Source organism: Poromitra crassiceps (genome assembly GCF_964638095.1).
Source record: "Poromitra crassiceps genome assembly, chromosome: 10".
NCBI classification, from domain to species: Eukaryota; Metazoa; Chordata; class Actinopteri; order Beryciformes; family Melamphaidae; genus Poromitra; species Poromitra crassiceps.
Window position 1 is genome coordinate 23,199,383 of NC_139631.1, and position 26,286 is coordinate 23,225,668.

The window sequence follows — 26,286 nt, forward strand, 5'->3', positions numbered from 1 at the left end:
GAGCTTTGAGGTGAAATTTATTTGATATTCAGATACAATGTGTAGACTTCATGGCACACAAAAAGATCTACAGAAAGAAAAGGCACAACATATTATACATTCACTACCATGTCCCCTGAATTTCAAAAGATCAGAAACATTTAAAAGCAGTTTAGAAATTAAACAGTTGTAGATTTCATAAATCACGATCACACTGTAGTTTTTCCTTGTGAAGACTCCCTCTCCCACATCATTGTCTTGGCAGATGGTAAACCACTGATTTAAGTTGTATTCGTTTGCCATTGGGTTTTCTATTCAATAGACAGCAGGGGTCGTAAAGATCAACTTGGAGTCATTGATCCTAATGAAGATCAGTCGTTCACACATTTTGCTCTTTGAGAGGTATGTACGATATCTCAATACAGTTGCAAACACCAACTGGCTTTACATGTCTTTCATTCTGTCATATAATGTAATAGGCTACATTATAACCACCACCCACTATGTTAAGACTGTATTGCCATATTGCCCATGGAAAGCATGTGGTACAGTAAAGGCAGTGATACAGAGACACGTTTTGGGGCAACTGGTGAGTAACAGCATCCAAGGCTCAACATTGTCGCATTGCTCACATGAGAACATTTTGTTGCCATGAAAAATGTTGCCACATCCACATTGCTCCCAAAACGGCATGTATTAGCAGCCAGACAAGTGCTGAATACGTGTAAACAAACAACAAACCATCCATTCATACTCTTTGGGCAAGCTATCAACCCATTACGGCGGAAGTTATCACATTTCCACCATGACTTACAGAATATAAAAAAATATCAGGAACTTTGACTCCAAAATATTTAATTACATCTATGTTTAAAAATACAATTGTTTTGAGGTTAAATAGTAATCTAAGCCCCCATTCTGATCGCACAATTTAATAACAGACATTGACAGCGACACAAAAACTCTGGTTTGAGGATGGGGACAACTGCTGGTACTGTACAGTATGTAACACTAGTGATGATCAACACTGCAAGCCAGTGCCACACGACTCTGGAGCCTTGGGGGGGGAGAAAAGCACTGTGGACCTGAAACGTCAATAGAGACAACAATATGGCGTTATATCCATCAAACCCACTGCTTTGAGGCAGATATGTACATCTACAGCCATCTGCAGCAACAAGAGTGCACTGGCTGTTCTAGCTGCAATTTGTTCTTGTTAGTTATCGCTGGCTGAAAGAACTGTGCTAGCTTAACGTTAAGTGCTGTGACACAACAGGAGACACAAAGAATTATGCTCCTACACCCTCAAGAAAATAAACAAGTCATCTCAAACCTATCAAAGAGCTTCTCTCATAACGCTCTGAAATGAATACACGGATGGGCTCCTAATCAAGGAGTAACAGCTAAACAGCTAATGCTAACCTTCAGACGGCAGGAAAAGCCGCGGTCTGAGACGAGGGAGGTAGCTAGGGCGATTGCTGGCGGCGGAGGTACAACGCGGTACATTTAAAACAGGTCCGGAGATTAAGGCAAGCAAGTGTGTGGTGCTGGTGTCGACTGGGTACCGGTATAAGGCCGCTACGGCTCTGTAAACAGACCTAGCATGAAGCGCACACCAGAGGCCTTGTGGAAACAGTCTACCCGTCGGCGCTGCTCAGCGGGAAAACACAGGCACACCGCCTCAGAGAAGCGGCTGAGTTAAGGCGGGCGTCTGGGGCGGGCGGGCGGGCTGGCTGGCTGGGTGAGTCGGGGTGAGCAGAGCACTGCGGCACGGCTCGTGACAGAGGCTAGAGGGTGTAGCACCATCTGTGGCTGTTTTTCAGTGCAGTTTCTCTCTGGGGACATCTGTTGGGGAGGAGAATGCTCTGGTGCATGTATGTCTGTGTATGTATGGATTTAGAATAGGGAGTGAGTGTGTGTGAGTGTGTGTGTGGGGGGGGGGGGGGGGGGGGGGGGCAACATTGTGAGCTGTAAACACTTCCCATGTAACACCCTTTAGTTGAACAAGCTTGCACGGATCTGCCCAGCTTGAGCTTTTAAACGGAACAGTCAGCGCAAAGGCATCCACACCTGTGTGTGAATTGAGTGTTTTTTCGCCCGTGTATAATGTATATACATGTCATAGGTGAGAGTGTGTGTTGCTTTCTATTAAATTTGCACGGGAGTGAGAGTGAATACCTGTACGGGCAAGACTGTCCGTGTTAATAAGATGCAGTGCTTTGGGTACGGTGGGGTGGGGAGGGGAGGGGGAGGGATTACAATGGGCCGAGGCGCCAAGGGTGTTACTAATCTCTTAATGGAGGTTGTGGCAGGAAGGAACATGAGTATGACAAACAAGACAGACTCATGCTGGGGAATGCAAACCACGGAGCTACAGTAAGTAAAGCTAGAACAGAGGAAGAGACAAACGATGGAGAGAGAGAGAGGCCAGGGAGGGCGCCGTCCTGAGAGGAATGTTTCGGAGGAACATTAGTATATATAAAGGGAAATCAAAAATGGCCAAAAGACTGGAAAATGTCCCCTCGGAGCAACACGTCGCATTTGGTCCAACAACTGCCAATTCAATTTGCTTTGTAAATATTCATTTCCTATTGCAAGTAGCTCCTCTTCATATCTACCCAGAGGGCTAGTTCTTGTCACTAACAAGACGATGATGATAGCTGGCCTTTCTGTGCCCAGGAGATCAACATTAACCCAAAAGCCTTTATCAGCTAAGATTGTGTCCGTTTCTAGAAATCAATTCCTCGGTGGGTAGAATGTCTATGATTGGGTGCAAGTCGGGGATCTGCTCTATTGATCGTCGGCAGCAGAGCATCCTCCTCCATAGCCTGAATCCGTTAAGGTAAAGATGGCACCAAAAGAGCCCTCTTCGTCAGTCTTCGTCACGGTTGTCGTCATTGTCGTTTAAAAAAAATCCTTGGCCTTTTTCACTCGTCTGCAGCGCTGGTTCCTCGTATTTCACCCTGTTTGCGAAGCTGTGGTGTGAAATGGAGAGAAGGAAACACACATTAGATGTACGTAAGCTAAACAAGTGAGGGCAGGTTTAGTGGATGCATGCGTCAACAAGTGGAACTCTGCAAGAATGGAGGCTAGTTGCTGTGAAGGAGCCAGAGGTTTAGAGTCATTATTATTCATCGTAGATTACTTCACTACTTGCATGAGAAACCATGAAAAATTTGAACAAATCTCCTTTTCCAAACTGAAATCTATCGCTTTTCTGAGAAAACGGCGCTGAAACGCTTCTTATCAAGCCCCCTGTTTGTCTTCTAGGTAGATAAAAGCATCACTTTCAGATTTTCCCACCCTGCGGCTGATGGCTTTAGAAAGTCAATTAGTGGCAGAATCAGATAGCCGAACACCTTAATGGAACAGTTCAAACCAACAGTGGCCCTAAACAGAGGAAGAGACAGATCTGATGAAATGGCATGAGGATTCATCCCACCACTTCTCCAGCCTTTCTTCCCATCCTCCCTCCACGTTTCCTCAATCACAGCACAGACTCCTTTTCAACTGCACAATTCCATTTGTATGTTAATGAGGAAAAGGGAGCCATCTTGAAGCCCCCCCCCCCCTTCACCCCTCCTCCTCCACCAGCACCCGACCAGTGTTAGCATCCAGCCAGACAGACAGGCCTGTTAAGAGCATCGCGTCCACACAACATGGTGTTTCTCACTCACTCAGTGCAGTCTTACCACAACAACCGTGACGACATCACCACTATGTAGGCCAGCATCTCCGCCCGCGCGACACCGAGCTAACGTGTCTGCTCAGTGCTGTCATGAGGAAGTGGGACGTGTTAACACTCCTCCATACTCTGCCGTCTCATACAGACAGGCACACCGTGACCCTGCTGACCCGTGAGCCCAGGCGTCGTCCTCACCACAGCCCGCTTTGATGGCACCCGCCTGTTGACTTACTCCAGGGGAAAATGGGAAACACATGGTGAATTGGGCGAGATGTGAGGAGGGGAACGGCAAAGCACAAAATGCTCTTATGTTGGTCGGACGCCAGGAATGTTTGAGCCGGGCCCACTTTGGCCAGTCCGGCCCGGATTCCTCCCCTGGTTCTCCTTGTACGGCCAAAAGCTTCCCAGACTGATATTTACAGCAGGGCCAAGAGGGAACCAGTGGGAGAGAATGTGATACACAGACATGAGAGCGCCTGACTCCAAAGAGGAGCGTTTCTCTTCTCGGTCTTGTATTCTATGGTGAGTCAGGTACAAGGCTTGCCACCTATTTAAAAAAGAGAGCATGTTGTGATTGTGAGAATAGTCTGCACAGATGTCTGGAGGTTGAGATTGAGAAGGCACTTGCATTCAGATGTGCACATATTCAACTCTCAACACACTCTCACAAACCACGATGGCAGGGAGTTTTCACTGGGTCAGCAGAACACTTCACGAGCTGGCAAATGCTTCATATTTCTCTGAGATCTGGTGTTATTGATTAACTCATTCAGACTCGAGCTATGGGGGGTGCACGTGAATACACACACACATGCACATTGCACACACACAGACAGTAGGACCGAGAACCCTTTCACAACGCCACCGTATACAGTAGAGTGAGAGGAGCATAGCCATGCAGCAATAGAGGAGTAGGGAAGGAATTAAAATGTCCTCTACCAGTCCGTGCCTTCCAGCAGTTAAGACTTACACAGCCACACTGGCCTGGCTAGTCTTCTGCAGCCGTTGTGCCTCGTACAGCGCCCCTCTTACGCATCTAGACACAAAACCAGAGAATCCAGAGAATCAAGGAGGTGCTATAGCACAGAGTCAGGAAGCCTGTAGGAGGTGCTATAGCACAGAGTCAGGAAGAATGAAAAGGCTTAGTGTTAAAAAGCAGAGTGACCTCTAGTGCAATCTTTTAGCATAGCATACCTCAACCGAGTGGTAGAGATGGCTCAATAAGGTTGAGCCAGACCAGGTTGTACACAGGTTCATCGATTGATCTGCAGCTACAGTCAATGTTAGACCGTGGCTGATGTGTGGATCATATGTACAAGGTCTTTTTTATTTGGTTCAATTAATACTACCGTTTATGTACACATACCTCCTCCAGCTCCTTCTGTGTCTCCGCCTCCATCCGCCGGATGTCATCCATAGTCAGCTCCACCCAGTTATCAATCCAGCAGAAGAGCTGGCGATGGAAGTTGGTGAAGATCCTCTTCTCTTGCTGAGAGACAATGGCAGTCTTGGTCAGTCTTGATCACAGCAAAGCAGAGACGTACGCTATGACTGCCTAGTCCAACTGCAAATTGGCACTTTGCTTGGGGGTATTCTCAGTAGTAGTTAGCGTATCTAGTTTGAGCGCAGATCAACTGAAAGTGTGATGTTTAACTGTGAGAGAAAACACGTCCTCCTAACCTTATGGATGAAGCTCTCCACTTTATTCTGCAGGCCCCACCACTTGAATTTGACTGTGACCAATTTGTAGGCACACATCCTCGGGCAGTCAGTCTTACTAACCAGCTCCTTCTGTTGGGGGAAGGAACAGCACAAGAATGACAAAACAGAGTTATTATCCATCGCTTTACCAAATGCAATATGAATAAATATCACAGATCTAACAACAAAAAGTTGATACAAACTTCCCAATGTGGGAAACACTCCTAAGCCAGCAGAGGGCTGAAAGAAAATCATTTTAGACTAATCTCAGCCGCATTCAAAGCTAAAATGGCATTAATACGTAATGCTTTGGGCACGGAGCTTGCTGAAATAATTATCAATATGAAGATGTGCAGTAGTGCACAGATAAAAAGTCCCCCAATCTGCAACACACTTTCTAAAGCCATCTGCTGCTTGCACTCTGCCTCCCTGTGAGGAAGAGGGGACGGAGGAGGAGGGCGGGGGGACGAGGGGGGTGGAGGAACAGAGCAGAGTGGATAAACTCCAGATGAAGGGACCATTTCTCTGCCTCCGCCCCGACAGCGACACCGCTCCCGACAGGCGCGCCTTTGTGGCCACGGAAGGCAGATAAAACGGTGCTCGCGTCGCGATAAGGGGGCGTCGTGGTGCAACGCCGGTTACATTATTAACACCTAGGACCTCCTCGCCCCCAGAACACACACACACACACACACACACACCAACCCCCCTCTGAGAACACCTGTTTAATTAATCACTTCATTCTGGCTCGGCATTCTGGGAGAAAATGCCATGGACCCGCCTTCATCGCTCCCGGCCCGCTGGCTGTTTGATGCTGCGATCACGGAGTAGAGCGAGAGAGAGAGAGAGAGAGGTGGAAATGAGAAGCATTTCTAAATTTGCAGAGTGGGTTTAGAAAAGTTGTCGTCGCTAAAGAAGGAGAACTTCACATGAAACGGATTCCACATCAAAACACTTACGGTGACATTTCTTCTTTCCCTCTCCGCGCCCCGCTCAAAGGACCAGGAGTTTTCACAAATACAAAGGGGAGCGATATGCAAGCATGTGTGCATGCAGAGATAGACAAGAGTTTTATTGCTCTGAGAAGCTGGCAGAAATGGTGCCTCTGTTGTCACATAACTACTTTTTCTCCCGTCCACCTTTTTCCATGTCCACAGCGGACAGGAAATTGATCTAATTAAAAACACTAAATAAAAAGTTGTGCTTCTTTATTCATACTTTTTTTAAAGCCATTTGGCTGCCTTTGTTCTGTGAAAGTACTGGAAGGAGAGGAAAGTTTCCCATGGTGAACTTTGAGGGCTCCACTGCAGAAGAGACATTCACAGCGAGCTGGCCCCGTCTGTGAGGCTGCGGGGTACGGTAGGCCTGTTTGTGAGGGTGCGGTAGGGCTTCTCCATGTGGATGACTGAGCTGTGTCATGTTGGCTTTTTACTTTCCATCAAAAGCACCGTCTGTCATTATACAGAATTGCTTCCTTGTCAAATTTAGACTCAGCACACACACATTCCTATTTCGGTCTCCCTCTCGTCTTCACACACAGTGCATGCAGACAGGGGTTACACACACAGAGTCCTGTCTGAGCGTGAGGAGGTGGGAAGAGCTCAGACAGGAGAGCTCGAATCTGACCTGATGACTTGCCATTTCTATTACGTCCAATTAGAGCTGGGAAAGGGGTGATTTGTCTTCATCAAACTGCAGCCTTACAGCTCTGCCACAGAGCCTACTGCAGCCTTACAGCTCTGCCAGAGCCTACTGTAGCCTTACAGCTCTGCCACAGAGCCTACTGCAGCCTTACAGCTCTGCCACAGAGCTTATTGCAGCCTTACAGCTCTGCACACAGAGCCTACTGCAGCCTTACAGCTCTGCCACAGAGCCTACTGCAACCTTACAGCTCTGCCACAGAGCCTAGTGCAGCCTTACAGCTCTGCACAAAGAGCCTACTGCAGCCTTACAGCTCTGCACAGAGCCTACTGCAGCCTTACAGCTCTGCCACAGAGACTAGTGCAGCCTTACAGCTCTGCCACAGAGCCTAGTGCAGCCTTACAGCTCTGCCACAGAGCCTACTGCAGCCTTACAGCTCTGCCACAGAGCCTACCGCAGCCTTCCTCCTCTACCGTGCTCTGCTGTATAACACAGAATGCATTAGCCATTCTGATGATTATTGGCACTGATGTTGGTCTGGGATTTAGACATATTCTTACCATCTCAATGACAGTCAATTTGAAACAAAATGTTGGAAGGTTATCACTCTCCCTTCACATGACTGTCCTCCCCCCCCATGGTTCACAAGTTCAGTACCTTCCAGGTGGGCCCAAGGGGTCCTCTGCCAGTCTTGGCTGACTTGAATATGGTGGGGTCCTCATCTTGCTTGTAGTCCTATGGTGAAAACAATTTATATTATTAACACAAAAATCCACAACACTCAATACAGGCATGCAAACTGGCTAGGGATTTAAAAGATGACACCGTCAACAAACAAATGATGCCATACTTAATTTAAATTATTTCTTTAAGTTCTTTGTATGCAAACTAATATTAAGCCTCACAACTTTTTCCATGGAAAATCAACAGGCATTACTTTGTTGCACCTTTAACTGGTAATACTGTTTCAGTGTTGTGCTTGTGCGCACAGTCTTCACACACAGTCTCATGTATCATTCTGACTAGGGATGGCTTTATACCACTTTTTCAGGTCCGATACCGATACCAAAACCTTGAGCATCTGCCAATACCAATACCAATCCAATGCATCTTATTCCCTCTTATAGGCCTACAGCTTAATAATATATTTGTGTGGATGCACTTTGCTTTACCCCGTCATCTAAATATCATGCTCATCTAACTGTGCCACAAATATTCTACTCAGAAGGAAGAAATATATACTGTAGCCCACAACATGAGTACTACTACTGCTGCCACTTCTTTTTATTGATTAAAGCTTTTTCCACACACAACTTTTAGCAGCATTTTTGATTGGTCAGCAGTCAACACCATTCAAACATTCATGACATTTAAATTGCAACTGTGTGCAGCTTGTCTCTTCTACTAGATCTATGCTAGGATTCGTGTTGTGTGAAGCAAGGGGCAGAATGCAGTTTAGTGGCAATGTGGCGCATGGTATTGGTTTATAAACACGGAAGCACATGGGCTAATCTAGTTTTATTTGGAGTTTTCACTGAAGATGTGGACTTTGGAATTAACTATATGGATAACTATATGGATATAAAAGCAATGGATAAAACACTGGCCGGGATTGAATACAACCAGCCTAATGGGGCAAGCTGGTGAGTCAGGCTAACGTTAATGTTACAGTTCATTAGTCTGCCTGCCTCGCTATGCAGAAAGTGCGTAGATTTGACTTGACATCACGATATTGTTGGTGTGGCCAAAGCAATAGGAGCGCTGGATTAGCCCAAAACAGCCGCGGCGCAGTGTGTGTTTTGTGGGTTCACCTTTTGATGTCTCTCTCCCTCGCTCTCTCTTATCTGAACAGTCGGGTTGTTTGTGATACAGTGACCTCGGCTCGTATCAGATGTAACGTTAATCCGTGGTGTTGAACCACTCGAAACATTCCCATTGAATTGCCCTCAGTTGCTTTTTTCTTCCTGTTCACATGCTACTCATCTGTGTTTCATTGTCGTAACACATCATGGCATGTCGCTCAAAGTTGAGTTAAGCATTCACATGATACAGTAGTTTAGGCTAATGGATCAGATTGTACTTTTCTTCCACCCTGATCCAGTGATTTTGGCCAATATTGGCCCGATACCGATCGGTGCATCCCTAATTCTGACACCATGCTTCTCCATGATAGTAGCCTACTTACTGTAAGGCAGAAGTTGCGAGGGTTTTGTTTTATTTTTACCAAATTACTGGAGCCAAATTTCCGCTTGTTCATGACACATAAGCAGGCTGAACCTTGCATTTCGGCCGTGGCCTATGACAGGTGATAGGAGCATACTACTTGGCACAGGGTCGCTCGGAACTTTGTGGATAGGGGGAAAGTTGATTGACAGAAATCGGTTCAGAATTGGGGATTGCAGAGAGGAGTTTAATGATGGATAGGTCTGTTCAGCGTTCACATTCTGGATTTGGCTGTGAAGCGCGCGCACACACTCTCTCTCACTCTCTGACACACACTCGCTGTCACCATTACGCAATGCCCATTGCAAAATATGCACAGGACGCACCCGGTCCCATAGCCTGGGGGGGTTTGGGGATGGGGAATGCACACACTCTTATAATAAAATAAAATAAACTCTGGGAATTTATATTTTCCATCCCGGGAGACTACCAGAGTCTCCTCGCCAATCTGGGAGGGTTGGCAGTCCTATCTGGACCATTTGCTTTTTACCTGGTGTGAAACGGAAACAAAACCAGCTGAAAAACGAAACAATGTATCATTCTCGAGTCTGGTCCGAAACAAGGAACCAGACTAGGCCGGTGTGAAAAATCCCTTAAAATAAGGGAGCTTTGATTTAAAAAATAAAAACAAAATACAATTCTGGAAATTTTTAATTTTCTAAATACTTTGCCATCCATTGTTAAATAGATGTACATTATGATAAGCAGAATTAACTAACAAGATGAAAATAGTTTTTTTTTTTTTATGTTATTGTGACTTTACAGTCTGTCAAACATGAGATGTCTATGTGCATTTGTCTTACACTGCTGTTGACTGCTCTAAGCTAAGGAGTGCAGCAGTCACTGCCACTGGAGAGTAGTATAGCCACCTCTCCAAAACCTAGCTAATGCTTCTTCTCAGGGTTTCTGCTGTATACATTTAGCAGTGGCAGCCGCCCCGCTGCTAAATCTCGCCCCCTGCTGCTTCAAAATAATATGAAATGTCACAAAGTCAGGGCGGCTACTTTAAAGAATCTAAAATATACAGTAAGACAGATTTGATTTGTTTGACTTTTTTGGTCACAGCATTTTCCCATTCGTGTTATTTTATAGTTTTGATTTTTATTATTCTAAGAAAAGCAGCACACAGTTACAGACGCTACAAAGATACATTACATTAAAAACATTACTTTTATAGATAAATAAATGGTGTAAAGCACCGTTATAGTAATGTAAATCTGTACAATTCTCTGACCACCGGCATACTACACGCACACGACCCGGGTACAACGAAACCCCTCCACCGGGTGCTCAAAAAAAAAACATCCTAGAGGAAACACGGCTTCTGGACCGCCTTGGTCCATGGGGCCCTGGGCCTGCACACTGGATCTAGGCTGCATTGGCTAGGAGATGGGAGCATGTAAGGTCTGGGGTTGTTGATGTCACCAGCAAATAGCTTTGTAAGATGATAGAATGCAGGGTGACTCTGGTGCCAGTGTGCGTGCAAGAGAACGTGTGTTTAGTTGACTTGCATGTGTGTTCATGACTGCTTGTCTGACTGTACATGCAAGCATTCATGTGGTGGTGGTGTGGGTGTGTGAGGGGGGGGGGGGGTGTTGCCAGCAGTATCCATTGCCACTTCTCTCAAATTACCCCTAAACAAGGAGGAAAGTGTAGCTACCCTCACGCATGATAAAATGTGTGTATGTGTGTGTGCGGTGAGTACAGCTGTACTAACCACAACAAACCTATATACATACATATAGTCATGTCCTGCCAAATCCATTTCACTGAAATACTGCATCCCCAGTGCGCAGGAGGATCTGGGTCCCACGGTGGAGAGCTTTTATAGAAAAAAATACTGCGCACACATGGCAGACTTAAGTACATACACACATGACAGACACTCTTCCTTTCCGTCTCTAGTGGCACAAGGCATTTGGATGAGCACAGAGAGAGAAACACAGGGCAAAGTTGGCTTCATCAAGCTGGCGAGGGGGGAGAAAAAAATCGTAATACAAATAAATGAAACGGCTTTCAAATTATCAACAGCTCAAGGGCCCAGCAATTTTAAATAAATCATGATGCGCCTGCAGCTACAAGCTACTTTTCAGGGCTATCGGCCGACAGGAGGGTGCCAAACGAGCGGAAAGCGATACACACACACACACACACACACACACACACGCGCGATACACACGCACCAGTCCCCCCCCCCACACACACACACAAATGTGGCTGTTTTAATGCGGAGAGCTCCATCACTATAACAATACACTGTGCTGCACTAATGAGGTCTGCGAATCGATGTGCCATGGTAGAGGAAGAGGAGCTACTCCTCAAGTAAGAGAGTGTGTGTTTGAGCGATAGTGTGTTTGTGTTGTATGTGTGTGCGTGTGTGTTTGAGCGATAGTGTGTTTGTGTTGTATGTGTGTGTGTGTTTGTCTAGTTCCGGCATACGGAGCAGTGTGAGCCTTAATTACACTAACAAACTCATCTATGCTGGCGGTACGCCTCAGGCCCTGCAGCCATGCCTCAGGCTGAGGGCTGATAGGGCCCTCAGACACAACACACTCCTCCAGCAAGGCAAACACGCCCGCCTCGTTAGCTTCCCACAGCAAACAAACATCTACACACACGCACACACACACAGCACCAGTGCTGCACAGGCAAATAGCCACACGTATGCACACACACATGCGTGCAACAAATATAGTGCCACAGCGAAATGAGGCAATAATGAGTAACAATTTACGATTTCAAAGATTCAAAATGGAGAATTAACAAAAACCCATACATATTTTTTGTATTTAAAAATATCACTGAGATAATCCTGTGTAGGGGTGCTCCGTTTGTAGCTGTGGCTTTCAAATACAAATACTTGAAAATGAAACATTAGCAACAATCTACACGTTTTGCATTTCAAAATATCACAGAAAGACTAAAGGGAATCCTTATACTTCACCTGCTAATGACCAACCTACTCTGATACTCTTATTTGGTGACATAAAATGCGAGTAATTTCCATCTGGCAGCCAGAAAGAAAGCCACATTTTCATCATTCTTTTTGGAGTGCAGACAAATATTTTTTTAATCAAAAATGATTTTCAATCTCTCAGCAGAACATTTGAGCAAGGAAACTCACACTGGTGTTATAATAACCGTGCCTCCCTGTTGACACGGCATCAGACCTACAAGCATGGTTTCCTCTATAAAACTTATGGTCATTAAAAAATATTCAGACGTTCATAAATGACTGAGTAAGGGCTCCAACATACTCTACGCAAGGAACGCATGCAGCAACGCAAAGAGCAACGTATGCGCCGTGTCTCGCGTTGCATTCCTTGCGTAGCAAAGTGTGCAGGGCAAAAATGTGTACCGCGCCACACGCCTGCAATATGGTGTCAGGTAGGGACACTACATGGAAATCCCTGGTAAAGGAGGAAGTACCAACGAGGAAGTCATTTCCTGTGGAAACAAATGAGAATGGCAGCAGATGTTGAAGAACAGCTGGCTGAATTGATCCATGGCATAGACAGCACATTGCCACTGTAAGCAGACAGGAAGGCACTTGTAGTTGCCTCAACTTGCCTGTATGCCTTTTTTACACTCACTGAGAGAGAGAGAGGAAAATGAATCAATCACACCCAGGTGTTCAAGTAAGCAGTGCAGGTTTGTGAAGGTCAGACCCTATACTTCTCCTCTTCTGTGTGTGTGTGTGTGTGTGTGTGTGGGGGGGGGGGGGGGGGGGGGGGGGGGGGGGTTTGGGGGGCTAGGCTAAATCTTGTGCACCTGCTCAAATCCTGTGCTCAAACGGACGGGTGGACACATGTCACTTAATACAAGTGCAGCAAATCTCAAGGTCGATGTTTGGCTACATTTTGGACTCGGCACAAAAAGGAGCGACAAAAACTCCCTATAAAAGTGATAAAAGTCAGGTCAACGTTAAGCTTTGCGATTCAGTATTAAATCACTGAATTTACACACCAGACTAGACACCAGTCGACTGTTAAATCTGATGGAACTTTACCTCAAGTTCAACTCACCAGAACACAGAGTTGCGCATTTTCAGCATATATATAGAACTGTTATTTCCAGTGTATTTAAGTACTTATTTACATCTAATTTGGACTCTGCCCTGTTCCACTACAGCCATCAGGCACTGAAGGAATGATTCCTTTAAAAAGTAAGAAAGATGCTCCACTGCTCACGCTTCGTCCCGATGGCTGCATCCAAGCTAATAAAAAAAAAAAAAAGGTCGAGGTTCAATTCTCGATGGCTAACCCATGCATTCTCCCTCATTTAATGAATATATCTAAATAAATATCATATAATACAATAAAATGTATTTATAATAAAGGGGCTATTGGTTAGATACTGGTGTATCCAATACAATTCTATTGGAAGTCCCTGAAAGAACTGTCTTTTGGAGTTGGCTATTTTAAAACAACTATTGGATGTTCCAAGATACCTTTCCTTCATAAAAGTAGTAAAGAGTACAGTACATACAGTATGGGTAGTTCCTTCTTCCCCTCCTTTTCTAACTTGGTCTCGTTTCAAGTGTATTTACTCTAATCATGGCTTCAAGGAGATACATTATTATGGAAGAGGTACTTGGATGATGCGTTTTGTTTGTTTAAAAGATAGAAAACCCAGCGACAGTAATTTTTTACATACCTCAACTCATGTTCTGAATTTCTGTCATTTACTTTGGATGATGACTGCAAACGCATCAGTTCGCTAGATTTATGGACACAGATCTGTTCAGAAAACCTACTGAATACTTTGGGGCAGACTAATCCCTTACCGTAAAAAATAGTCTCTCTTTTAGTCAGTTTTGACGACGTGAATGACGTGAGTGAAAAAAACAATTCAACAAAAAAATACAAGAAATCTGTCCTAAATGATGCTGCCACTAAAATAAAGACAGATCTAGGTCTGATCTCTTAAAAAAAATAAACCTACAGTGAAAACAAATGAGACAACAGAGTATTCTAACGGTTCACAACAGATAAAGGCAATAATAACAAAACATCTGCACATACAGTACTTAAATCTGTCAACTCAATGATATATAAAGAATGACCTCTCATTGTATACAAGAGGTCAAAACCTGAGGGACCTCATATCTACTTCCTCCTCAATCAGTAGCAGCCGCAAGCTACTTTAGCAGCTCTCCCTGGGGGTAACTGCTGCTGTGGTGGTTGTAGTCAGTCTAATATACTTAGCGTTATAACAGTAAATAGCCTCACACAGGTAAAGAGAGCCCTAGTATAAAATGAGTTATTTTATGTCACACTAAGTCGGTCATTTATCTCATCACTTGCCCTTGTGGTAAGTCGTATGTTGGAAAGACGAGTAGAGCACTGAAAACTGATATTGCTGAACATTAGGGGTGTCACAATATATCGTCCCACGAAATTTCGCGATAGTAAAACGTCACGATATGTATCGTTGAGATGAAATCTCATATCGTGATTTTTTTTTTTTTTTTTTTTTTTTTTTTTCAAAAGTAGACAAAGAAACGTACTTGTTTGTTGAAGTTCAATGTGTGGAAAGTAGTTCAGTTGAACAAGTCTCTGAAGAGACACATGAGAAGTTATACAGGAGAGAAACCATTCAATTGAGTTTCTGGCAAAACTGTTTACTTGACAGGAAAAACTGAAGATGCATAAAAAATAGACTAAGAAAAGTCTTGTTGTTTGAGTTTGAAGAAAAACTGAAGATGCATAATGAGAATTTATACTGCTGAGAAACCTTTTAGTTCAAAGTAAATCTAAGTGATGGTGTAACTCATTCTATTTCAAGATAAGCCTTATCTCCAATCTCATGTTTTTTCTAGTTGTTATTGTAATAACAATTTCCCACAACAGCATGTTTTGTATTTGTGCATTTCAAATAAAATACTACTTTTCCAGTCATATATTGTCATTATTCAAGTTTAAAAAAATATTGTTAAAATCGTATCGTATCGTATCGTTATCGTGAACCCAGTATCGTGATACGTATCGTATCGTGAACTGAGTGTATCGTGACACCCCTACTGAACATAGAAGCACTATTAGATGCAAACATTAATTATACAGTAGCATAGCATCACATTCTGTTGAATTTAAATCATCCAATTTCCCCTCTAAGATATATTGGTATTGAGAAGGTCTCACTCCCCCAAGGGGAGGTAACTTAAGAGGTTTTACTTCCCAGGCGGGAACACTACTGATCCAGCGCCTGAGAAGCCAGTCCCGTCATTGATTGAATATAGATTATGCCTTGAAGTGTTTTCTATAATGTACCTCTATTTATTGAATAGTTAGATTAAGTTGTTTATGATGTTCATCTAGAGCTGATGTTTAACCTTCTCTGTATATCTATTAGAAATGTATGACGTCCTAGAATAAAGTTCTTGACCTGCTGACATCCTCCTTCTCCAGTACCACTAACCAGATCACTGCTGCTGCTCAGCCACTCCTGTCTGTCACGTAACGTTGCAGACTCTTCAACTTTCGGGGGGGATGTATGGAGTGCGATTATTTGTGTCGCTCTTGGTGTGAAAAGTTTGAACGAGAAAATTCGTCAACAAAAATTCTGCATTTTCGTTTCATTTTTTTGCTCCGTCCTGAACAGATCTGGTCTGAAAAGATGTTGCATATGCCAGAGTGTGCAATGTTTCTTTCCTACTCTTGTATCTATTCACAACATCACACACCCTGTGGAGCAGAGAGAACTGATTGGAGGAACACTGATGGCAACATGACCCAACGCTGAGAGTCGAGCTCCAGAGTAATAAAGAGGAGTGGAAATATTAAAATCCATTTTCCATTAAATGTATCCCCTAATCCATCTCAATAATGTAAATAACCCTCTATCACAATACTAAAAAGGTACTGTCTAGTTTGATCAACTCAAGGCCAATTTCAGTCATATATACTCTTCTATACCATCTCTACTAGTATAATTAGAAAACATTCGAACACTGCTAATGTTAAGTGGATCAGATTGGCTGATAGGCTGATAGGTTGTCATGACTACGCCTGTCCACATGGAGGTGCCAAACTGTGCTTTATGCAGAATTTGTCATAACAGAGGTTCTACTTACAGCAGCGGTCACTTGATCTCTGTCTGCAATGTCAATGGGCACAACTTCTACAGCCTTCCACGTGGAACTGTCTAGTTTATGTACCTGACAAACACAAACAGATTTGTAAAATAACAGCATACAAATTGAAAGCCCATCTTCACGCAGGATATTTTCTTCAGAAACATTTACAGTGATATATCTATGCTCTCAAATTAATTAATTATTCATGGGGGTGACATGGAGATACTCACGTTTTCTTGTGTTCCAAGGTCAGGTTTGTGCCATGTCTCAATCTTAATCATGAAGTCGTCTTTCATATACTCATTCTGGAAGGCAGAATTAGAAGATCAGAAAACTGGAGGTATGTAAAAGCAATCTTAATTTACATTTCTTTTGAATAAAGTCACAAATCCACAAGGTTTGAATGTATCTAGGCTACTGAGCCAGGAATTTAAAGACATGGTCATAGACACACTTCAGTAGGACTTCTTATCTAATATAGTCACCAACACATTGAGTAAACTACGGATTACTACAAAATCCCTTGAAGGAATATGCTGGTAATTTAATCCCTGGCAAACTGATGTCAAATGAAACGACACAAAACAAAGCCATTTTTCAGGCTACTCACCGTCACAACTGGATCAGGGGTAAGCATGAGGGGAGAGGAAAATTGGGATAAGACATATCATGTGAATTGTATTCAAACAAATCATGCCAATAGAAACTATATGGTGGACTCATCAGCTAAGTAATGTATTTAAGAGTTAAGGGATACGGGAATGGCAAGGTAAAGTCATGCTAGGAGAGGACTCACTGGTTCTGCAGTAGGGATAAGCATTCCAGGCCTTTTCATGGAATACTAGGGAGCCGTCGGGGGCAAACAGCTTGACAAACCCGGGGACTTTACTGCAGGATGGAGGAAAGAGGATGGGAACGGGTAGAGATTAGGGCTGGGTTCAAAAAATCGATTCTCCGATTTTTAATCGATTTTCATTTTAATCCTCGATTATCGATTCATATGTCCAGAGATCGATTTCTTTTTTACTAAACAGGCTAAAATATTGTGCTGTGTGTGGTAGTTGAAACATAGTTTCAAGTTGACGTTTAATTACGGTATGTTTGTAGTTGAAACAAAAACATAAATACTGTAGGCTACATGAATGGAAATGTTTGATCATTATTAATATCTACTTTTAGAAATTATATAGGCTGAAATCAAATCACTGTGCATAATTGTGAAAGTGTCTTTATTGACAGATGAAAAGGCTGTTATTTACCCTTTGTCACCACGTGGTGAGTAAATATATGTGTAACTAAAACCATTAAAATTGACAACAGGTCTGCAACTTTTTTTCCCCATGTATCTACTTGGCTGGTTGGAAACCCCTGTGTTACATAACTGGACAGTCATGTAATTCAGGGTACAGCTCAAAAACCACGTTTTGGTATCACTAACCAAATCAATATTGAAAATTGATCGAATCGGAATCGAATCGAATCGAATCGAAATTAATCGATTCGCAACCTTGTGAATCAGAATCGAATCGATTCTTGAAATTTGAACCAATACCCAGCTCTAGTAGAGATGTGCAAGGACATTGTGCAGGTTTCACTAGAAGGAATAATGTACAAGCTTCTCTTCATAAGAAAGACAACACTGCCACTGGCTGGCAGCACAGAGCTATTACACTATCAACAAGAAACATCTAGGCCTAGGGATACAGAAGTCTGATTAAAACATTTAAAAAAGGCAAATACCTCTTTAAGTGGTAGATTTTGTGTGTATACTGTCCTTTCCCATCGTCGTTTGCATAGGGCTCATTCTTGAGAACCTCGATGCCCTCACCACCACCCGTCTCATTTTTACTGGCTTCAGCCACTGAGAACAGCTGTCCCACTTGGTACTGCAACACAAAACAACACCTTTAGCCAAGAAATACAAACAAATAACGACAAAACTTAAAAAACAAAGAATACATTTGAGTTGGTCTAAACTAGGTGGCTGAAGCAACACTGCCTCATAAATGAATTAGGCGAAGGGCTCTTAAACAAGCAGATTTGCATTTTCCAGCCTATTTACCGACTGTGCTGATTGTCCAAATAAGTTGTCTGACTGCTTGCCATCAATTGTATGGCTTTGTTTTGTAAGCCCCTTGACCTGCAGCTGCTCTATAGACTGACAGCTTGGTGGTGACTGAGCCTTCCACAGAACTCAACACTGTGTACACCCAAACACCATCACGTCAGACCTCTGAGGTGGACTCACCACCGCCTTTCTTCAATTAGGCTGCCATGCTTCCAAATCTAATTGCAATGCAGACCAGCCCAAATCTGGACTGAATCCCAGGGTTCGTGTGCATCTCGCTGCAGGCCAAAAATACTCGTTTGAGTCTGCTGTTATGACTGGTTGGACAACAGATGGTGCAAGAGAAGGATATTTGTTTGCTTATTTTTCAACCACTACAAAACGCCAACAAGTTCCCCCCCCCCCCCCCAGAGAACACTTATTTTTCAATTATACTGTATTTGGACCGAGCTTTCAAATCTGGCCTCAATTGCCAACAGATTTTGTTGCCATATAAAGGCAGGACGGTGAGAGTCTGGATTCATAACCATCCTTTATAAACAAGGGGAACAAGTGCCTGCTCTTGTCAAAGAATCACAGGAATGACAATAATGTCTTATTTGGATAGGACTGTTCTGCCCTCGTTACAGTAGCAGCCCACAGACAGGAAAGAATAGCGCTGGATTCATTATTGATGACCTCTACTCATTGTGGATATACAGTAAGGGGATTATAAAAAGGCGTAACAAACATTTCTTGTTGCTCATATTTCCAAGACAGCTCATTAGTGGTTGTTGATTGTTGGCTGCAGCATAATTCAAATCTAACGTGTGATTAAAAAGTTTTGGAGTACTCACCTCTTCAACACTACAGGGTAAAACCACACGGCTGCACAAAAGGAAGAAAGGGGAGAAATCAGTCACAAAACAGGCTTCTTTCTGACTTGGACAAGTTACTAAACATGAAGCAATTCTATAATAAAAACTTCCATTTGAAAACATTACACTCCAGAAATGTATAAATAAAACATGAATTGCTCTTTTCATAACGACTAGGGCAAGTCACCTGTCTGTAACCCTGAACGCCTATAGAAAAATCTAATAATCATTCTCTGCTTATGCATGCCATGGCCGGTGCCCCATAACCCGACAGCCTTCTGGCCATGCCACAGCCCGAATGCTAACGCTCCATGGCATTAGAGTCTAGACACAGCCTCTACAACGCATAGAGACGTCTCCGCCCTACTGCTCAGGCACAAGAAGCCAGTCGTGGTCACACTTCCTGAGGAACAGACACACTGCTGACTTCAGCATGAGACTCATCAGCAGAGCACAGTGGGCAAATGAAAGCAGAGATTGTATATGGTTAAGAGATGAAGAAAATAGCAGTGAGAAGAAGAGGCAAGAGGGGAAGAGAAAAGGAGCTGAATTATGCAAATGAATAAAGTAGCAGTATCTTATTTTGAGACAAAAATGCATTTTAGAAGCAATTGTGCCAAACAGACTTAGAAATAACCCTTTTTTTTTTTTTTTTCATAGACCAACAGTTTTTGTTAATGTAGACTAGACAAACGTGTGTTGTTGTCATAATAGTCCTGCACGGGCCTGAGAACTTTTCATGTGAACAAATGTGGAAAAACTAAAGAAATTTGATTTTTGTGATTTTTTTTTGCATACATTATTAAATAGGTGCACCCGAAGGATGTGATCTAAAATAAGACATTTTCATTACAGCTCGACTTTAAATTACGGTAGTAGTTTGTATGATTGATATGCCTATTTATTCTAAGTCCAAATCCCCCCCAAAAAAAGACAGACATGAAAAGCGGTCCAAAGCCTAGCCCGAATCTGTCAATAGCGTCGGGGCCCCCGATGGAATTGATTTTCCAGCCAACAATTTAAAATCTCTCAAATTATAATGTTTCAGTAGTGTGGAAATTGATACATATTTCTGATTAATTATAAACTCTTGACACCGATGGGTGCAATTCTTATGAATTCTTTTATTTTTTACCTATAGTACCGGTATTTAATTTTTGATTAAGTACTTCATTGATGTGTAAAAGAACTGACCTGTGTATATTCATATTAGCTGTTGTGTCCCAGTAGGCTGGTAAAATCATACTGATCATGTGACCTCACATTCTGTTTCACTCTACATATCAGTCTGGACTCCAATCCGTCCACATTGATTTCAGTGGGTGGGTGGGACTACTTGAAACTCCTTCAGTCAATCAGCATCACCAAATGCACTCTGAAGAAGGGTGAAAGATATGTTCTGCTGAGAAACTCGGCTGGTGCACACTGCGGCTACTTTTTTCTTCTTTAACTGCTGTTTGAGTCCATTTCTGCAATAACTACACCACACTTATAGAGACACTGCATGAAATAGGCCACGCCCATCACGGGGGAAAGCTCTCCATTCACTTCCATACACCAGCATCATTTTCCTTGAATTAAACATAGCTAAAAGCTGTTGTGTGGTGGGCTGCGCAGACAACAAAAGTAAAACATCGCCAATTAAAGTTTTTTTGTACTCCCGAGCAAAAACAAGGAAGCCATTGAGAATTGGCGAGAAGAAAAATGTGGATCTAGCTGAAAAAGTTCAAGCTGGAGTGTTCATCTTCCGCATATATGATCTTTGTGTGCAACACGTGACATAGGAGAACGCCAGGATTGGGGGGGGGGGGTTTGTTCCCCCGCGTTTTGGGCGTGGTTTCTGAATTATGACGCGCTCCGCAGTGTCTCTATGGCTGTGCTTACTCTAGTAATGTTAACGTTGCTGCTTGTTGCTTCGGGAGCCGCCATCAGACTGTTTTGCCAGCGGTGTCCCTGATTGGCCGGTTACATTGTCAACTATGAGGCAGGCAGGTCCCTGATTGGCCCGTGCACTTCGTAATTTCTGGAAATGGCTGGGGGCGGGCTGCAGATTTCAGGGTGTGGTACGCTGTGCCCACACCAGAATGACATCATCTACCCCGTCAAAGACGAAGCTACACACAGTGACCTGACCACTAACCACATGGTGCAAGGCAAATAAATGAGGTCGGCAGAGGAAGTTCTCACAACACAAGGCATAAAACTAATGTTGTAATGTGACCCGCATTCTACTTTGGCACAAGACACTTTGCGTAATGTCTTACCGCATTGTTTGTGCACTTTCATCATGTAGCCTAACATACTGTAGCCAGCCAGAATGTCACTTTTGTCCTCCAGATTAAGCAATATTTTATAATTGAAACAAGGTGGTTAATCTTCATAATGACACCCAGTGACAGATGGGACTAAAGACAAGGTTTCATGATGGGTGATGATGATGAATATGACTTTCAACACTATAGTGTCAGGTCAGGTGCACATCGTGGCACAGGTACGCCGTGCTAAATGCCTGGTAAACAGGAACATGGTTTTGAAAGGAGGTAAAGACTTGAGTTGGCAGTACATTAGCATAACTTTACATGTGGATTAGGGTTGGCAACTTGGCACGATGGACGATGGCATCGACCATCGTGATTGGCTGACCCCCCATCGACCTCTGAGCCTTCTACATCGGATCATCGTGATTAATTATCTGTTCGAATTAAATTTGTGCCGTTTTAATAATAAAAAATACCAAGTCCACTTACCGTGACGCGTGGGGGACGCGCTGGCGGCATTAAACGAGCGCACCCAGTTCAGACTCAGAGAAGCCTCCCCTCCCCCTCCTCTGCTCTAGTGCTTCTCTGCACTGGGTGCGCTTGTTTAATGGCGCCGGGGCGTCCCCCGCACATGAGAAGTCAGTTCTTTTGTTGTGAAAACTTTTAAGACAAAGAAGAAACTTCACGTTCTTTCCTGTTTTCAACCCAAAGTGAGTACAAGTCTTCAACTGTGAATTTAACTCGCCTGTTTCCAAAGTGAAAGTTGAAGTTGATACAGCACTAGCAATATTGAACGGCGCAAAACAAATAGGCTAATGTTAACGTTACAGATCCTGACCAACAACGTGTGTGCCTGTGTGTTGAATTTAACTAGCTGGCAGAAAACTGACAGAATTACTGGCGGATATAATGTTAGATTCGTGTGGGCTTTTGAACCTAATAAGAGAGAGTTGAGGAGACTGGAGAGAGTTGAGAGAGAAATACAGCAGCAGCAGCAGCAGCAGCTACTGCTAGCTGTTACAGCAGTAGCTGCTGCTGCTACTGCTTGAGTCACCTGGCTCTGTGCAGTAGTAGCCTGCCTGTCGGTCTCATGAGCTCAGCTGTCCTGCTTTTAACGTGCATTGCAGCGGCGGATGGCATAAATGACGATGCCATCGTAAATCACGATGTTTGACTGTGAAACAATCACGATGGGTATTTCGGGTATATCGCACAACCCTAATGTGGATGTAATGTAGCCCAATATATAGTTTAGTATGCAAACAAATGCAAAGTTGGTTAAAGTGCACCTCCCACAACAGTTCAGTTCACGCTAATTTCAGAATTCTGCCCAGGGCTGTATGCTTCCACCACTAGACTGTCTAAAAAACTAAAGACAATACATAGAACTAGTGATGCCACGGTGTGAACATTTTCACACCGAATGATAAGGTCGTGACCAGACGGTATTACCGGTTACACCGGGAAATGTAAACAATAGGATTGTTAGTTCCTACTAGTGCATGTTGTTCCCGGGAACAATAACAGTGAGACACCAGTCGGGTATCCATAGCAGCCAAACTAGAGTGAACGTTACGTTATATGTATGTTGATAATACAAGTTTTAAAGTAAGCAAGAGTCTATGCTTTAACCGTCCATTCTGTAGGTTCATAGAGACAAGACGCACGCTGCTGCTGTTTAAAGTACTAACGTTAGCATGGACGCTCACAGTCATACAACACTGGCTGCATCACAACTCATGGCTACATCTGACTCGAGACAAGTTTTGTCAAGACGCCCGTGGAGACAATCTTTCTCAAAAGAAACTAATGTTAGCGACACACCTGGAGACTTTTTCTGACATGGGATTAACAATACCAGCAAGCAGCAGTAAGCAGGCAATGACTGAATGCTGGTAAATCCTCCCTCCCGCTAGCATTGATGCTAAGTTAGCATCGACTTTTCGCTGTGGAAAAAAAGGCACATTTCCAGAGATGGCCCGCAGTGACAACAGTATGCACACGCATGCAGGCTTAGCTAAGGGTCTTACCTACATGTGTATGAGGAGGGCATCATTTGTGTTCATAAGATGCATAGCGTTAACTAACGTTAGTTGCTGGTCTAACCATAACAGCAGAGCCACACTGCAGCCGAGAGGGAGCGCTTGTAATTTACACCGGCGCATGCTGAAACTGCGGAGTTTTCCTTTCAATTCTTCCTCCATAAAAACAAAAGGTGTTACCGGTGGGCACGTTATGTAATCGGTGTATTCCCCAACACCGTGTAACACCGGTAACACCTAAAATCGTGGGAAGCCTACATAACATTAAATCTGTGTAAAGAAAAAAAATACAAAGCTTAAGATGTAGCATACATACACTCTAGATCTGCACAAGATGAGTGCAGTGCATATAGGTTAAAAAGAAAATAAGTTTGTTTTCTTGATAAAGACCTTTTGCACGCAAGAAGTGACTGGACTCTTGTTTACAGTCAATTATGAAATCATAGGCTAATGCTGCGTTCAAATTCTGATTTTGTAAATTCCCAGTTGGCTAAAGTTGCAATTATACCCACTGTGCTCCAGTGGTCAAGCATGAAAAAAACAGGGAAGAAAAACACAGACCCCCTCAAGATTTAATTTGGCTGTTACTTACAGCTAATGTTATGTCAGTGATACGTGGCAACTGGCAATGTTACTTCGGTACCACAGAACGTTAGCAACGCTAAGTGCAACTTCCTATTTCAAACTCATGTTTACCACCACACAGGTGTTTTGATGAGCTTGTGCAATACACAAGTGTATTTTGACTGAGGATTATAAACATGTTAAGAGTTTCCAACATCTCTAGAACACACTAAAAACACAATCTAAATTGCATTCAGAAGGCGGCACCCACTCCTCTATGCTGAAAGGAATAACAAATTAGCTCTAAATTAGGATTTAAGAATAGCTATTTAAGGCCAAATCACAGTTGTTTAGAGTGCAAATATAGGGTTGCAACACACATAGGCTATATGCAGGCCAGGGAAAGGTTTGGGGTCACATGTAAGGAATAAACAAAGAAGCTTTGAGTTCAAAGCATACAGTATTGCTGAGCTCTAATCATCTAACAGAAATATGGAGTATGGACATGATTAAACTTTAAGGGCCAGACCAAATGTCATGTGTTGACCATACTTCCAACATTCCCACATGGCCAACTAGTGGCTAACACCTGTCATCTGTTTGTTGACAAAGTTCAAGCAAATTAGGCCTAAATGACAGACATGAACCACGCCTAAGACTAACAATGTGCTTCAGAACTGAGCAGCTTAACAAGATTTGCTACAATTGGCCTTGGGCTACATTACATTCAATTTTACATTCTAGAATTCTCAATAGCTAGATTAAGGAGCCTGCGTTTGTGTCATACTACTCCCCCATCAAACATTTATATTCTGATTTGTTAGGATATGATCATGTCACATCCCTGTACTATATGACTTTTTAAAGTATGGGATTGAGTGCTGACACCATCACACACATTTATCATTGCCTGAGCAAGGCAAATACATGTACTGTAAGACTAAGCTGGTGGGTCTCTACAACAGAGGAAGAATATTGACGCTTATTTAGCACTGCCATGACAAAGCGTTGAACTTCCTTGGTAGACCTGTAGCTCTACCAAGGAAGGAAGCCCCAAGTACAAGGACGGTTGTTTCAAAATAATCATTCTTGTACTTCAGATCCAACAAACTCATATTCCAATAAACAAAATAAAATAAGAAAGGCAATGGGCTGTACAATGGGTCGTTTCTCTGGCAAGGATATCCAATATAAATACAACTCCACTACGGTGTCACTATTGCGAGTCGTTGCGACTGTGATTTTGTGATTTGACATATTTTCCATTATGTCAACATGAGCATCTTCTGACTAAAGTTCATGACTCAGTTAGCTTGCTAGCTACCGTAACTTAGGTTGTCTCTGGGTTGAACACTACATACAACCATTAGCGAGCTACATTGATCAGTTTACTAAGACGGGGAGGCTAAACAGTAACGTCCGCCTATCTTATCTGAAGACGTGAGATTAGCTGACGCCGACACAGGTTTATGCGTTGCTAGCAAGCTAAGCTAATGCCATTAGCACTCGTTTATTTCACATTCCTGTTCCGATAGTTTTACCGTTAGGTTGGCTAGTGAGCTAGTTAGCTCAAGTTGGGTAAGGTCTGCTAGGTCGAGACAAGAAATCACAAACGTTAATTGTCTAATCTTCTAAACAGCAGTACACCCGCTGTCATAATTATAAAGTTGATTGTGAAGAGGGCCACAGTTTACATGTGAGAAAGTGTGTTGGGAAAACAGCTGTCAAAGCCGGTAGGCCAGAGCAGCTCTGTCTGAGCAGCAATCCCACCCTTCCCTCGTGTGTTTGTCATTTGGGAAAAGAAATAAAGTTTTAATCTGTGCTCAACCGCTGCAATAACCACAGTACTTTATAATAATTGCTAGTAACAACACTACTGTGCCTCAAAATCAATTACATAACAACTTGGAGAGAAACATTTTACTTACTACTCCTTGATGAGAACCATCGTCGCTTTTCGGGTACGGCTGCTACTTACTCCCGCTGACGTCACGAGCTGCTAAGAGCGATTCCCTGGTCCCACCCCTCGTGGACTGTGATTGGTGGAACGAGGGCTAGCCAAGCCTACTAATTGCCACTAGCCAATTAAAATATTTCTTCAGACCGCCTGTATATCGACATGCAGGTCAGGCACATCATCATATTCTATTCCCACCCACTCTAAACTGAGCAGTGAGCAGTAGCCTAATA

General features: G+C 43.3%; 1 protein-coding gene across 2 annotated transcripts; it reads right to left on the reverse strand.

The window, feature by feature from the left end:
- LOC310784169 (phosphatidylinositol transfer protein beta isoform-like) lies at nt 1–26,058 on the reverse strand. Of its 2 annotated transcripts, XM_083645165.1 has the most exons (12): nt 26,025–26,058; nt 19,212–19,242; nt 18,048–18,193; nt 17,104–17,195; nt 16,918–16,925; nt 16,538–16,612; nt 16,305–16,388; nt 7,664–7,741; nt 5,345–5,455; nt 5,031–5,153; nt 4,635–4,700; nt 1–2,954 (listed from the first exon to the last, which is right to left on the reverse strand). In XM_083645165.1, the coding sequence occupies exons 1-11, from the start codon at nt 26,042–26,044 to the stop codon at nt 4,653–4,655; spliced, it is 816 nt and encodes a 271-aa protein (XP_083501291.1). In that variant the 5' UTR covers nt 26,045–26,058; the 3' UTR covers nt 1–2,954; nt 4,635–4,652. The 2 variants fall into 2 exon arrangements, with proteins under 2 accessions (XP_083501291.1, XP_083501290.1); XM_083645164.1 differs by lacking the exon at nt 4,635–4,700.
- Between the last annotated feature and the right edge of the window lie 228 nt (nt 26,059–26,286).